The sequence below is a fragment of the Nerophis lumbriciformis genome, linkage group LG12 (genome assembly GCF_033978685.3).
Source record: "Nerophis lumbriciformis linkage group LG12, RoL_Nlum_v2.1, whole genome shotgun sequence".
Classification (NCBI taxonomy): domain Eukaryota; kingdom Metazoa; phylum Chordata; class Actinopteri; order Syngnathiformes; family Syngnathidae; genus Nerophis; species Nerophis lumbriciformis.
The window spans coordinates 40,900,646-40,917,179 of NC_084559.2; the positions used below are offsets into that span (position 1 = coordinate 40,900,646).

General features: G+C 37.6%; 1 protein-coding gene across 2 annotated transcripts in view; it reads right to left on the bottom strand.

The window, feature by feature from the left end:
* The window catches only part of tjp2b (tight junction protein 2b (zona occludens 2)), a 173,611-nt gene that overhangs the window by 23,948 nt on the left and 133,129 nt on the right, over window positions 1–16,534 (bottom strand). For both annotated transcript variants that reach the window (XM_061986585.2, XM_061986586.2), the window contains exons 15-21: window positions 15,577–15,672; window positions 12,934–13,013; window positions 12,344–12,554; window positions 9,471–9,571; window positions 5,581–5,784; window positions 3,203–3,307; window positions 159–644 (exon numbers count right to left, since the gene is read on the bottom strand). In XM_061986585.2, coding sequence (XP_061842569.1) covers window positions 159–644; window positions 3,203–3,307; window positions 5,581–5,784; window positions 9,471–9,571; window positions 12,344–12,554; window positions 12,934–13,013; window positions 15,577–15,672 — 1,283 coding nt within the window. The remainder of the gene's footprint in view (window positions 1–158; window positions 645–3,202; window positions 3,308–5,580; window positions 5,785–9,470; window positions 9,572–12,343; window positions 12,555–12,933; window positions 13,014–15,576; window positions 15,673–16,534) is intronic.

The following is a 16,534-nucleotide window of genomic DNA, read 5'->3' on the forward strand; positions in this document are numbered from 1 at the left end:
GCACTCCTACTAATTATGTTAAAAAAAAGTTGTTTAGAAAGTCTTACTCAGTTTTTGTATGCTCCAAAAATGAAAATATTTGATATATTAATAATAATCCTACTTCAGAAATGTAGTTAGACCTGGGTCCAAGTAGAAGTTGTCGTATTAAAACCCACCCTGGCATTGTGGGCTTCTTGCAGTTGGAGCATCCTATGGGCCCTGGCAAAGTGATCCATCTTCTCCAAGGCCTGGACTTTTCCCATGAAAGACTTCATGGATGGATCCTCCGTTTTACTGTCTTGTGTTGCCTCTTCTCGCTGCCAACAGGTCTCACTGGGCGCAGACGAGGGAACTGCCTTCTCCACCATAGTCCTGATGATAGGCTTGGTCGCCCAATGAGGTTTGGCAGCTCCCAGAGTCTGAGGTTTTCCAAAGGAGTTGAGGAGGGCAGGTGGAGGCGGCGGCGGCGGCGGAGGGCCAGAGGAGTGAGTGGAGCGTGGGATTGGTGGAGGAGGGTCGTTATTGCTGCTAGCAGGACTACTGCTGGAAGGGGAATCGTAGTTTTGGCCAGAGCTTTGAGGTGCGGGTTGATGTTGACGATGTTGGTGTGGGACTTCGGAGCCAGACAAAAGTATTGACTCCTCCTTCAGAGATAGCTTTACCTAAGCAGAGTAGGGAAGAACTTTCTTACTGGCATGATCTGTGAAAACTGTATAAATATTAGTAGCAGGGCTGCAACTTTACTTTAAAAAAAATATTTTTTTTCACTATTCATCTGCCCAATACAAAATGAGCAAATAATAAAATAACATTAATAATAAATAAAAGTAAATGAATAAGAAAAAATAATAAATCACAAAAAAAAAAAAAAAATCATAAATGAAAAAGTACAATATAATTGTTTTTGTGTCAAAATATTTGTTTATTTTAATTCATATTATGCAAGCAAAAAATGTACTGGAATTAATTTGGATTAATTACAATTCAAAAGTGTGATTCATCTGACAAACTTTTAGAAAAATTTAAATTCATAAATAATGCATTGTTATACAAATACTATAGGCAATAACCTAAATAGAAATATATGAAAAGCAATACATAAAACAGTTCTAACTCTACACAAATACTGACACTCGGGATGTAACGATATAAACATTTCACATAATGGACATTGTGACCAGAATTATTATGGTTATGTGAAAGAAACACATTATTTCTACACACATAGAATCTTTTAAACACTATTTCATTAGAATAAATACCTGATAAATAAACAACAGAGACACACTTAACATTAAATATTTTTTTTAGTGTTTTAATATATTGCTTTATTGTCCACATAATAATGAGAATCTGGTAATGGCTGAAGATATTTTTTCTGTTTTTAAAATGTTTTAATATATTTTTCATTTTTGTGATCACACAAAGCAGTGTTGTTGATATTTTGTATCGCTTTGTTGAATAATAAATCTTCATATTTATCGCTCTGTTCTAAGAGAGCACAGTCTATAGGTTCAATGTACTTGCCCAGACAGTTATGTGTTTATCCAAGTTTAGATGTTAGCGTTTAAGCTAGCTAGCAATTAATATGCTAGCTAGCAATTAGTGGGCTAGCATTCTTCTCCAGGAAAAGAGCGGTATCACTAGGCACCGACCGAAACCTGTCAGTCCTACTAGACACTGACTGACACAAAATCCAACGGTGACATGTTACAGTACCTGAGTTGTGGGTGATGTCACGCCCGGTTGCCAAGTCAGCACTTGATGATCACTCCAGCAGCACTGAGAGCGAACTCAGCCAAACCACCTCAGGTAATGTTGCAATTTTCAATGCCAACAAAGCACTTGACTCAAAAAATGCTCTAATGTGAGTAAAGCAAGGCTTTACTTTTACAAAAATGTGCTAGCTTGGTGCTAATATAAATTGGCTTTGTTGTTGACATGCTACTGATTAGCATTAGCGATTTTACATGCCGATTTGAACAACTCCAAATGTGTCAATGAAAACTACAACGAAGACGCACGTAACAATCAAACAGCTGGTGCGTAATAGGTACAATACTTACAGTATCAATACTTTTTAGGGCGCAACAAAAGACTATATTTAGCAAAGACTGACCTGACTATCCAACACACCATAAACTATACACTACTGCCATCTAATGTCTTGGACATGCAACTGTAATTGCAACTTAATATTATACCTGCAAATGAGACTAAGAAATGTGATAATAAAACAAAATACAACAACTGGACAGCATTTATCATAATCAGCTAATTTTTAAACGTTGCAATAAAAAATAAGATGTTATCAAAAACAATCTGTATTAACACACACAAAAGTACAGAAAATCAGTACTGTTGAGAACCGTTATCGATTCCCAGGTACCGGGAATTGGTACTGTATTGGTTCAAATGTGAACGGTACCCAAGGTATGATCAGTCCATTAGCTTATCACAAGTTACATTGCTAACAAACTACGTGACTAAAATCTAACAGAACAAAATAGAAAACATCATTGCCAAGTCAAGAGGGTTTAATTCACACTTTTCCATAAAGATGGATGGACAAAATCTCAACCTAAGTGAAATGAATCCATCACATTTGATTTGGTGCAAGTTAGAAAACGATATATTTCAGTTTTACTACATCATGATTTACCGTATCAACAGTTGCTACATCACTCTGCCTGAATAGTTACATACCACCTCAGAAATCACTTGGCTCTCCATCATGACCAACATTAAAATACAGTAGCGTAGTGGGCCTAAGTAGTCATTAAAAACAAGGTAGAGGTCATATTTGAAGTGAAGAGAATTATATTTATGTAGCACTTTTCAAAGCGCTTTACATAGTGAACCCCAATATCTAAGTCACATTTAAACTAGTGTGGGTGGCACTGGGAGCAGGTGGGTAAAGTGTCTTGCCCAAGGACACAACAGCAGTGATGAAGATGGCGGAAGCGGAGATCGAACCTGGAACCCTCAAGTTGCATAATCAGGTGATTCTTTGGCGTACCACTAGATAGTGCCAGTGTGTCACTAGTTAAAGTTAAAGTTAAAGTACCAATGATTGTCACACACACGAGGTGTGGCAAAATTATTCTCTGCATTTGACCCATCACCCTTGATCTCCCCTCTAATGGTAGACATACCACAATTTGACAATCCCTGGTTTAGGTCAAGTCAGAAGTAAGTTTCCACCGTAAATACACCTTACCTTACTGTCCGTCAGGAATACAGGTGGAGGGCTGCACCTGTTGGCAACTTCCTGGCTGCTTTTTTTCAAACGACTGCGGATCTCTGGGCTGTACCTGCGTAATATCTGCACAACACAAGGAGAAGCACAAGGAGAAGGAGCGTGTCATGTAGTGGAAGGTCACACAGCCACACCACATTCAACAGAAAAATCAATACAAAATAGGAGTTTAATGGAAGAGCAGAAGCATAACTACAGTACAGTTGCGCTTTTAATATCAGAATATACACACACACACACACACACACACCCAAATATATATAAATATGTATATAAATATGTATATATATATATATATATATATATATATATATATATATATATATATATATATAATATATATATACGTATATACTGTATATATACAGCCTGCCACTGATATATATATATATATATACGTATATACTGTATATATACAGCCTGCCACTGATATATATATATATATATATATATATATATATATATATATATATATGGCAGGCTGTGCGTTTCTCACCTAGGCCTTCAGTGATGTCCTACTTAGTCCGCCTTCTCCTCTCAAAATACCATAATTGATGTCACCACATGGACACGGCTGGAGATACCATACAGAAACACACTTGCACACTACTGCCCATTGAATTCCCTCAACAGTGTACAAAACTGTCTATTTTTCGGCGCATTTAACATTCAATAAACCCGCGTCAGCAATTTAACAAACACGTGTACAGGGATATTTCACAACTGTTTGTCTATGTCTTTACTGTGTATATATTTGAACAGTGTTCATGTTGTGTACATGGTGTATTTATAATATGTTGTGTAAAGGAAATTTCACATTTCTATGAAGCTCAAGATCAGAGCCCGATGTCCCCTTGTTTTACTACATCTTGTATTTGAGATTATTTATAGAGTTAGGTGAAATACGTGCTCAACTTCAGCCTAAACCCTTTCTGTCTGTGAAATTGTCAATTTATGAATGTAAAACTGTTTGTTTATTTTGTTGACCACTGACCGAAGAAATAATAAACGAACTAAAAAAAACTAACTAACTAACTAAAACATGTCTTACGTGGTACTGTCAAAATTGAAATAATTGTATAAAACAAATGACACATGAAAAAATTAAGAAATCAAATATTTTAACTCTCTATTTTTGTCATATTACTAGGACTTTATTCTCATAACAATACAACTCTTTTTTTTCTCATATTAGGAATGTAAGTATTTAATTCCAATTATAATTAATTAATGACATTTCAGACAAATTTTTCATTTGTCCCATTTGGCCCCTCTCCATCATTTATGTCTTACCATCAACAACTTCATTCCGTACAACATCAGCAGCAGATGAAATAACATGTCAGTGTGACTTACCCATACTTGCCAACCTTGAGACCTCCGATTTCGGGAGGTGGGGGGTGGTAGTGGTCGGGGTGGGAGGGGGGCGTGGTTGGGGGCGTGGCTAAAAGGGGAGGAGTATATTTACAGATAGAATTCACCAAGTCAAGTATTTCATATATATATATATATATATATATATATATATATATATATATAACAAATACTTGACGTTCTGTGAATTCTAGCTATATATATATATATATATATATATATATATATATATATATATATATATATATATATATATATATACATATACGTATATATATATTTATTTTATTATATGTATGTATATATATATATATATATATATATATATATATATATATATATATATATATATACGTATATATATATATTAATTTTATTATATATATATATATACGGTATATAAAAAATAAATACTTGAATTTCAGTGTTCATTTATTTACACATATACACACACATACCACTCATCTACTCATTGTTGAGTTAAGGGTTGAATTGTCCATCCTTGTTCTATTCTCTGTCACTATTTTTCTAACCATGCTGAACTCTGATGATGCATGGCACGCACAAAAGTGCTTTCATCAAATGCACTAGATGGCAGTATTGTCCTGTTTAAGAGTGTCACAACATTGCTGTTTACGGCAGACGAACTGCTTTACGGTATATAAAAACGTGACTGCTGTTGTTGTGTGTTGTTGCGGCACTGGGAGGACGTTAATGAAACTGCCTAACAATAAACCCACATAAGAAACCAAGAACTCGCCCTCCATCATTCTACAGTTATAACGTGATTGGGCAGGTATGCTGGTTATATTGTGGGTTAGCGGACTCAGGTCCTCATGGACCTGAGTCCGCCTGAATTTCAGGAGTTTTTCGGGAGAAAATTTGTCCCGGGAGGTTTTCGGGAGAGGCGCTGAATTTCGGGAGTCTCCCGGAAAATCCGGGAGGGTTGGCAAGTATGGACTTACCTGCTCAGCTGTGACTGGCTCCGATGAGCGGCTGATAGCAGAGATGTGCATGGTCTCTGTGTCCAACTCATTGTCGGTGTAGGTCTCATCCGCAGTATCGTCCAGGTCAGAGGTCAGTCTGCTGTCCATGCTGAGGTAGTCGGCGGACAAGAAGGAGAGACGCTCTGCATCCTGGCAGTCCAGATCACTCTCTACTTCCTCCAACTAAAAAAGACACATGATGGATCTTGGGTGTATAGGAAGAAGGGATGGACAGACGGATAGCACCAGAATAAGAAAGAAGAAAGAAAGAGAGGAAAAGGTGTAGAAGCTCACAGTAGGAAGACACACAGTGTTCATGCTTTCTAAGCAATGGAAAACATGCTCACACAAATTGATATATGATCAGAAAGACATGGCCAGAAATGACACATTTCACAACCTCTACTTGAGTATTTCTATACTTTACAATCAATAATAACAATTGTTTAAAACATTGGCTTCTTATTTGCTTCTCAACCTGGGAGCCGTTGTCCCGATACCAGTACCGGTACCAAAATGTATTTTGATACTTTTCGATACTTTTCTAAATAAAGGGGACCACAAAAAAATTTAATTATTGGCTTTATTTGAACAAAACATCTTACAGTACATTAAACATATGTTTGTTTTTGCAATCGAAGAACAATTTTGTCCTTAAATAAAATAGTGAACATGCTAGACAACTTGTCTTTTAGTAGTAAGTAAGCAAACAAAGGCTTAGTCTGCTGACGTATGCACAGTAACATATTGTGTCATTTATCATTCTATTATTTTGTCAACATTATGAGGGATGAACTGTAAAAATAGATTTTTATCTACTTGTTCATTTACTGTTAATATCTGCTTATTTTCTGTTTTAACATGACTATCTACATTTTTGTTAAAATGTAAGAATCACTTATTCTTCTGTTGTTTGATACTTTACATTAGTTTTGGATGATACCACACATTTAGGTATCGATCCGATAGCAAGTAGTTACAGGATCATACATTGGTCAAATTCAAAGTCCTCATGTGTCCAGGGACCTATTTCCTGAGTTTATAAACATAATATACATTTTTTAACAAGGAAAAAATATCGATGTAATCATAGTAGTATCGACTAGATACGCTCTTGTACTTGGTATCATTACAGTGGATGTCAGGTGTAGATCCACCCAAGGCATTTGTTTACATTCATGGGTGATAGCTTATTGTTAGCGGTGAGCTATTGTATCCTTCTACGGTGTGTAGTGAACAGTGTTGGACGAACGCATTACAAAGTAACACGTTACTGTAACGCTGTTACTTTCGGCGGTAAATAGTAATCTAACGCGTTATTTTTTATATTCAGTAACTCAGTTACCGTTACTACATGATGCGTTACTACGCAGTATCGGCTAGAAACTGAGAAGATCTGAGTGTGTTTTATTGGAGCACTGCAGAAGAGGCGACCGGAAAAGAGGCGCGCGCCGTGTATGTGTGTGTATGGGAGGGAGCGTGTCTGTGTTTACATCATGGCGGCGCCAGAAGTCGAATGGAGATATTCTCACTACTTTTCTTTTGTCGACCACACAGAAAAGAACATTTTAGTTAAATGTAAGTTGTGTCTTGGATCAAAGATCCTATCCTAGCAATTCAAATCTGCTGAAACAGCTACAAAAGCAACATGCTTCGACGAAGCTAGTAAAGAGAGACACACTTCACCTCCACCTCCAACAGCGGCTGGATTTTAATGAGGCACTGCGCACTGAAGGTACACACACTCTGTCAATTCTCTTATATACTCTTTCATTCTAGACTTCTAGAGTGTTTGATTATCACATCACTCTAAATGTATAGACTATAAAGTTCACAAACATAAAGAGGGATGCTAGTGGGCCAGGCCAATCTTTCCTTATCTATAAACTAAAACTGGGGAAATGCGTAGAGTGTTCTGGGCTTCAGACATGATTTGTTTCAGAATTTCTTGAGAGAAAAAAACGCCTGGTTAGGCTTTGTGTATGTAGTGTGTGCCTTCTTTGGTTTACAGCTATATTTTTATTATGCTGTTTGTTACTTATGTATGTTATGTTGCAGCTAATTAAAATAGTTTTGTCAATTTGTTCTGGCCTGAAACAAATTAGCCCTTTGAAACATATCTGTCTTTGTGTGTTGTATGTAGACCACATTGCTTAGCAGAGTTCAGTGATGCAAATGCATGTCTAGTTGATCAACAGATTGTATTATTCTCCAGTGCAATAACAGTACTGAAATGAAGGCTAAAAGGGCATTAAAGGGGGCCTTAAAAAAAAAAAAAAAAAAAATTATAAAAAAAAAAATTATATATATATATATATATATATATATATATATATATATATATATATATATAAGTAACTAAATAGTTACTTTTCACAGTAACGCATTACTTTTTGGTGTAAGTAACTGAGTTAGTAACTGAGTTACTTTCGAAAAAAAGTAACTAGTAACTGTAACTAGTTACTGGTTTTCAGTAACTAACCCAACACTGGTAGTGAAGCATGTATAGCTATTCCTCGTCCTGCAGTGATAATGAACTTGTAAAAAACATACTTTATTTGTCGCCATGGAGGCCAGGATTAGTGATTTAGAAGTAGCTAGATGGATGTTAGCTGCTAGCTAGCTAGCCATGTCCTAAAGCACCTCTTCCTGAGGGCGTTTCCGTGTTGTAACTTCACCTTTATCTTTAGTTTTTAGACCAAAATGCATCCGTTCTCCCTTTTCTGTCTACACAGTGTCTGCTTGTAAATACTCCGTGTGTGTGCTGCCGAACATGCTCCTCTGCTCGTAAAAGCAGCAATGTCATGACGTGAAAAAAAAAGGGACCCGGTACTTTTCAAACAGAGTATAGTAGTTTTTGATTCCGCGATACTATACTAGTACCGTATATATATATATATATATATATATATATATATATATATATATATATATATATATATATATATATATATATATATATATATATATATACATATATATTTATATCCACCCATCCATCCATCTTCTTCCGCTTATCCGAGGTCGGGTCGCGGGGGCAGCAGCCTAAGCAGGGAAGCCCAGACTTCTCTCTCCCCAGCCACCTCGTCCAGCTCTTCCCGGGGGATCCCGAGGCGTTCCCAGGCCAGCCGGGAGACATAGTCTTCCCAACGTGTCCTGGGTCTTCCCCGTGGCCTCCTACCGGTCGGACGTACCCGAAACACCTCATCTAGCTCCTCTCGATGTGGAGGAGCAGCGGCTTTACTTTGAGCTCTCCCCGGATGGCAGAGCTTCTCACCCTATTTCTGAGGGAGAGCCCCGCAATCCGGCGGAGGAAACTCATTTCGGCCGCTTGTACCCGTGATCTTGTCCTTTCGGTCATAACCCAAAGCTTATGACCATAGGTGAGGATGGGAACGTAGATCGACCGGTAAATTGAGAGCTTTGCCTTCCGGCTCAGCTCCTTCTTCACCACAACGGATCGATACAGCGTCCGCATTACTGAAGACGCCGCACCGATCCGCCTGTCGATCTCACGATCCACTCTTCCTTCACTCGTGAACAAGACTCCGAGGTACTTGAACTCCTCCACTTGGGGCAGGGTCTCCTCCGCAACCTGGAGATGGCAATCCATCCTTTTCCGGGCGAGAACCATGGACTCGGACTTGAAGGTGCTGATTCTCATCCCAGTCGCTTCACACTCAGCTGCGAACCGTGTATGTGTATATATATATATATATATATATATATATATATATATATATATATACATATATATATATATATATATATATATATACACAGTACTAGTATAGTATTGCCTGTCTTTGATTGGCTTCTTTGTCCCTCAAAAGGAACATAAAATTCAAACAGGAAATGTGTGTGTTTACCTTGCCATCAGAAACCCAGACTGCTTGTGTTTGTTGCTCTCTGATGGCGTCCTTGACGCTACCATACCAGGCATCATTGGCTGAGTTGAGCTCTATGGTAGCTGCACAGGACAATACTAAAGTTCAGAATTCAACCCTGATGACCCAGAGGCGGTGCTTCAATCATTATATCAACATGTGCAGGTCAAGTAGCTGCAGTATACCAACAACCCAATACCTGTGACCCATGGTGACCCTAGGATTGGTGGCCTCCTCCGGTGTGGACAGAGAATCAGTCCCTACAGAATCTTCTCACAAGGACAACATTCTGATTGACTGAACGCTCTGGCGATGATCCAGGATTCTTAGAACCCGAGTTACATAGCTAACTTTCATTTTAGTTCATCTTTCCTGACTGCAGTCAAGCAATAGGCCCTCAGGGAGGACAGATGTCAACTGGCCCAGAAAGTGGACATATCCTTGGGTCAACATTACAGGTCATGAAAGTACTTGGTTGGTGGAGCTAGCTACTCCACCTGCACATACAAAAGATATCTAGTGCTTGAGGCGCCGCTTTTTGCAGTCAGGAAGAATGAAATGCAACACTACCCAGTTTTAGATTCACCTTTAGCATGCTACTATGCAAACATTAGCATGTTAACTCTTTTTAGCTAATTTCACCTTGGAGTCATATTACTTGGTATGTGACACATGCTAACTGTCAGTATAACAGTTAGTCACGTACCAAGTTATGTGACTCTGAGGTATACGACGGCAAAAGGTTAGCATGCTAGCATTAGCACACTAACAGTGAGCATGTGTCGCGTACCAAGTTATAATGGTGCGTTCTATTTGTATTTGTATTGGGAAGTCAGAATTTCAACTGGAACGCCCGTCAAGGTTGGAGCGTTCTCACCACCCCCGAGTTGGCTTTAAAGATGGCTACTCTGAATGTAAACAATAATATAAGCTTTCATATTATCTGTTATTAGCACTTTTGATTAGTTTTTGTTGCACTAAAGCAGCAATATACAATGTGTTGTTGGACGTTTATGTATTGTAATGTTACTGTAGTGTAGACTGTATTTGTCTCTTGTGGTTCTACATCTCAAGCAACATCCTCTTCAACCACCGTGTTGTTGCAAAAAGAGTGCATATTTCCCCAAAAGTTGTTTATATTCATACAAGGCAAGCGCAAGAATATTTTTCGTGGATGTGGCCATCTTGATTTTTGACCTTGTAACTGGAACGCTCAGCACCCAGTGGTGTGCCGTCAGGGCCAGCAAGGCCTTCTCTGCTGGCCTGACATACCCAGAAATCATTATCATAATTAAAGATAAAAATTGTTTTTAATTTACTTTCCTTAAATATCTAAAAGTATTCATATTCTCTTCATGTCATATTATGCTCCTTCCAGTGCTGTTGTTTTTAGTTTGAGTTCTATCCAATCCGAATTCAGCTAGCTTATGTTGCCATGCTGTACCAAATCTGCCCAGGGCCTTCAGAATCAACAATAAATGATAAATAAATGGGTTGTACTTGTATAGCGCTTTTCTACCTTCAAGGTACTCAAAGCGCTTGAGCAACAATGTCTTTGCGCTGTAAGTGAACGGGGACATACAGGTGATAGATAATTGCAATAGCCAATCAGATCACGGGTTGTTGTTTGTAAGGCCTTCTAGATGGCCTCACGTTGAACGTGACATTTACGCGACCTGTGATTGGATACTCACCGGGACCGTTAGCGGATGAATTTGAGAACACATACAGTTGATAGACAGTTGCGATAGCCAATCAGATCACAAGTTGTTGACAGTAGCCTCTCTAGGTAGCCTGATGTTAACGAGATTGTGATTGGATACTCAATTGTCAATTCAAAGTGAGTATCCATTCACAAGTTTCAATTCAGCAGGAAGCAGGAAGTGTTGCGCCGTAGCCATACTGGGATAGCAGAGAAGTAGAACAAAACGTTGATTAGGTGGCAGATATATATTTGCACGGCCATTTTCAAGAAGGATATTCAAAGAGAAACTACATCTTGTGACAGCTGCTCTGTCGATGAAATGGGGAAATGCTCGCCATTTCCACTCGAATAAGCTGACGACGAGGGGTACCACTGGTTTATACGGCGTTGAATGGGTACTACAAATTGTGAGTTCAAATATTTGATTTTTTCACTTTTAATATGTTTTTTGCAATTTTAATTTTGACAGTACCACATAAGACATGTTTTAATTGCTGATGAATTTGATTAGATTTTTAAATGCGCCAGAAAATAACCCGTTTTGTACACTGTTGAGGTGGTTCAATGCTCAGTAGGACGTAAATGTGTTCCTGTATAGTATTTCTCCAGCAATGGTCATGTGGTGACATCAATTATGGTATTTTGAGAGGTAGTCATTGAAGTTGGACATCACTGAAGGCGTAGGTGGGAAACGCACGGCCAGCCACTGTCCTAACGCAGCTGTGACCTCATTCCCAGCTCCTACCTTCTGTGAGGTAAATAGAGCGCAGCATATTATTGTAAGATGTACGGCTGCGAAAATATCCAAAAAAGTTTAAAATTTGTTTAAAAACTAAGCTTTAACATGCTAGGGGTTGACTAACAAAAACCAATCAGCATTTGGACTTTGGAACCGCTCAAATCCGTTGAGAAATGTGGGATATGTAGTAGTTTGTATTGTGCCCATTCAAAATTTGTTCTTGGTACGTGACACATGCTAACAGTTAGCATGCTGACTTAAGCATTATGGCATGCATTGCTAACACTACCATGCTAACTGTTATGGCAAATTTTGCAACAGTTTACCCCAGAGTCATATACGTTGATAACTAACTGTTAGCATGCAGGATGAATAAAATACAATAATTATGGACAAGCATCAGTCACTCACCTGTGAATAAGTGACAACAGCTTTTCCTCAGCTTGATGGCTTGCTCATATAACTTGCGGGCACTACGGTTGGAGTTTGGAATGATTCTTTGTCTCATGGCCTTGATGCCATGCTTGCTGTCTGGATTGAAGAAGATGACGATGGGATACCACTGGGTGTAGTTCAGGGTGTCCACTGCTCTGGGCGTTACATCAAGCAGGGCGTGTTTATCCTGTGGCGCATGAGGGACACTGAGATAAGACATTTTGATTTTGACAGGCCTTACTACAATTAAATGACAAAATATGGGATTTGGACAACACCATGTGGTATAAACCAATGAGTGAAATGCCAATATTAGTTTGGCAAACTACGCAATAAAGCTTATTTTGTGCGATAAGTTCAATTCCTGTGCTTTTGGGGTTTTAAAGTTACAAAGAACACTTCAAACAATGATAAGAAATTCATAAAATAACATGCTGACATTTTAGGTGTCAACAATCCCAAAAAAAGCCTGATAAATTCTGTTGAGACTGATTATTCGACTGAAGAGGAAATATTAGGAAATAAAGAGGTATTTTTTTATAAAAGATGTGCATAATATACTTTACCTGCTCAATAATTTGCCGAATAGTGTTGAGGCGAACCACACCTGAGGACTTCTCTGAGCCAGCATCTTTCGGTTCCGTCTCTAACATGAAAATAATGACAATTTATTTATTTTTTCAGGATCATGTGATCCAATAGGGAGTAGGGTACCGATACCGGTACCAACAGGTATTACGATACTTTTCTTAATGTTTTATTTTTATTTAACCTTTATTTTAACCAGGTAAAATCCCATTGAGATCAAAGATCTCTTTTGCAAGAGAGACCTGGCCAAGAGGGCAGCAGCAAGGTTACATTAAAAACAGTAAACACATGAAACATCAAATTTACAACATTAAAACTTGCTCACATAACACATGTGCATACAGACGAGGTATACTGCAATCCTTTCACAGAAGCTTTAAACTCATTTAATGTAACAAGGGTTTGAAGTTGAAGATCCAATTGTAGGTTATTCCAAGCCTTCGGTGCTGAAAACCTAAATGCTTTCTTGCCCAGTTCAGTTTTTACTTTGGGGATGACAAATTGCAGAAATAATGTTAAAAGACGAGACAGATAAGATGGAGTGATACCCAGAATGGTTTTGTAGATGAACACATACCAATGATTGAGGCGTCGAGCACATAAAGATGTCTAGTTAACCATTGAGTATAACACACAATGGTGAGTAAGGAGAGCGCAGTTGGTGATGAATCTCAGTGCCCCGTGGTACACACTATCCAGCTTGTGGAGACAACCAGCAGTAGCATTCATGTACAACACATCTCCATAGTCAATAACAAGTGAAAAGGTTGTTTCCACCAATTTCTGTTTCACAGTAAAAGAAAAGCAAGACTTGTTTCTATAATAAAATCCCAGTAAAAGTTTCAGTTTTTTTTACAACATACATAATATGCTTCTTAAAACTCAAGTGGTCATCAATTAAAAATCCTAAATATTTAAAAGAAGATACGAACACAATTTGTTGCCCATTTCTTGTTAAAATGTTCTCACACAGTGCTGATCTTAGTTTTTGATGTGGTAAAGAACATACACTTGTTTTCTCTGCATTTAAAACCAGTTGAAGATAGCAAAGTTGTTCTTGTACTCTGTCAAATGGTAAATGGTAAATGGGTCGTACTTGTATAGCGCTTTTCTAACTTTTTTTTTCTTTTAAGTAACTCAAAGTGCTTTGACACTATTTTCCACATTCACACACACACATTCACACACTGATGAAAAATGCATGTTGTAGATATTTCAAGGCCTCAGCAAGAGTGGGTGCTGTGCAGTATATGACAGAATCATCAACGTAGAAATGCAAAGTTGAATTCGAAATATTCTGTCCAAGATTATTTATGTAAATAGTGAATAATAATGGGCCCAACACAGTACCTTGAGGTTCTGTGTTGGGTAAATAAAGGCGACCACAAAAAAAATGTCATTATTGGCTTTATTTTAACAAAAAATCTCAGGGTACATTAAACATATGTTTGTTATCACTATTTAGTCCTTAAATAAAATAGTGAACATACTAGACAACTTTTCTTTTAGTAGTAAGTAAACAAACAAAGGCTCCTAATTAGTCTGCTGACATATGCAATAACATATTGTGTCATTTATCATTCTATTATTTTGTCAACATTATGATGGACACACTGTAAAAATGAATTATTAATCCACTTGTTTATTTACGGTTAATATCTGGTTATTTTCTGTTTTAACATGTTCTTTCTACACTTCTGTTAAAATGTAATAATCACTTATTCTTCTGTTGTTTGATACTTTACATTAGTTTTGAATAATACCACAAATGTAGGTATCGATCCGATACCAAGTAGTTACAGGATCATACATTGGTCATATTCAAAGTCCTCATGTGTCCAGGGACGTATTTCCCAAGTTTATAAACATAATATGAATTTAAAAAAAAGGAAAAAAGAAAAGAAAGAAAAGAAAAAAGATTTTGTGACGATAAAATATATCGATGTAATCATTGTAGACTAGATACGCTTGACTAGATACGCTCTTGTACTTGGTATCATTACATTGGATGTCAGGTGTAGATCCACCCGTGGCGTTTGTTTACATTCAGGAACAACGTCATTAGCAGTAACGCCGGTGAGCTATTGTATCCTCCTACGGTGTGTAGTGAAGCATTTTTAGTTATTCCTCATACTCCAGTGATAATGAACTTGTAAGAAAGATACTTTATTTGTCGCCATGGAGGCGAGGATTAGTGACTTAAAAGTAGCTAAAACACTGTCGACTGCGGATGGATGTTAGCTGCTAGCTAGCTAGCCATGTTTTAAAGCACCTCTTCCTGAGGGTGTTTCAGTGTTATAACTTCATCTTTTATCTTTAGTTTTTAGACCAAAATGCATCCGTTCTCCCTTTTCTGTCCACCCACTGTCTGCTTGTAAGTACTCTGTGTGTGTGCGCTGCCGAACTCTGCTCGTAATACCAGCAATGTCACGACGTGACGACGCGCCGTCATGCATGTAAAAAAAATAAATAAAATAAAATGGAGAACCGGTACTTTTCAAACAGAGTATAATACCGTTTTTGATTCATTAGTACTGCGGTACTATACTAGTACCGGTATACCGTACAACCCTACTGGGGAGTGTAATGTCGTTTCTTAAGATGCTTAGACAAATACTCACTAGCAATAACAAACAAGTTGGGCATCTCAGACGCCAGTTTGTCATTGGCAGCATCAGCTATGGGACCAAACAGCACCACAGGACGTCGGAAACCAGCTACAATGACACAAGACACAGTGTACACTTAACATATATGAATATTGGTACACATTTGTGGTTTGCCTTCACAGCAAGACGTGCATCTGTGCATGCGTATGAATCCAGGTAATGAGGAAATTGTGCTTTCACCTTCCACTAAATCAGGTGTGCCCAAAATGTTCCACTACAGGCCACAGATTGACAAATCAAAGGATGCAAGGTCCATTTTGGTAGTTTTCACCTTCAAAACCAGTACATTTTATAGATTTTTTTAAAAGAACTGGAAAATCCAATTTTGGCGGAAAATTGTAATCTGCATGCTAGAGAGCCAAAGCCAAACTGATATGCTAACAGTTACAAAAAATATGAGCAGTAACAAAAAATATGGGCAAAATGAGCTAAAAAAAAAGCTAGCATGCTAACAGTACTATGTTAACATACTAATAATAACATGCTTAAAGTTAGCATTAGTGAAATACCAAAATATATGACACTGAGGCATATACCTGTAAAATGAGCTAAAAAAAAAATCTAGCATGCTAATGTTAGCATGCTAAAATGCTAACAGTTACATGCGACAAGTACCAAAAATATTTAACTCTGAGGTGTGTATTGGAAAATTTTGTTTAAAATGCTAACCTGCTAACATTAGCATGCATCAAGTACCAAAATATGAATGAGGAGTATACCTACAAAATTAGCTAAGAAAAAAAGCTAGCAGACAAACATTAGCATGCTTACAGGTATTATTAGTCAAGTAACAAAATATTTGACGCTGAGGTGTATACCTGCTAATATTAGAATGCTAACAAAATATGACTGAGGTGTACAGCATACCTACAAAATTAGCTAAAAAAAAAAGCTAGCAAACTAATGTTAT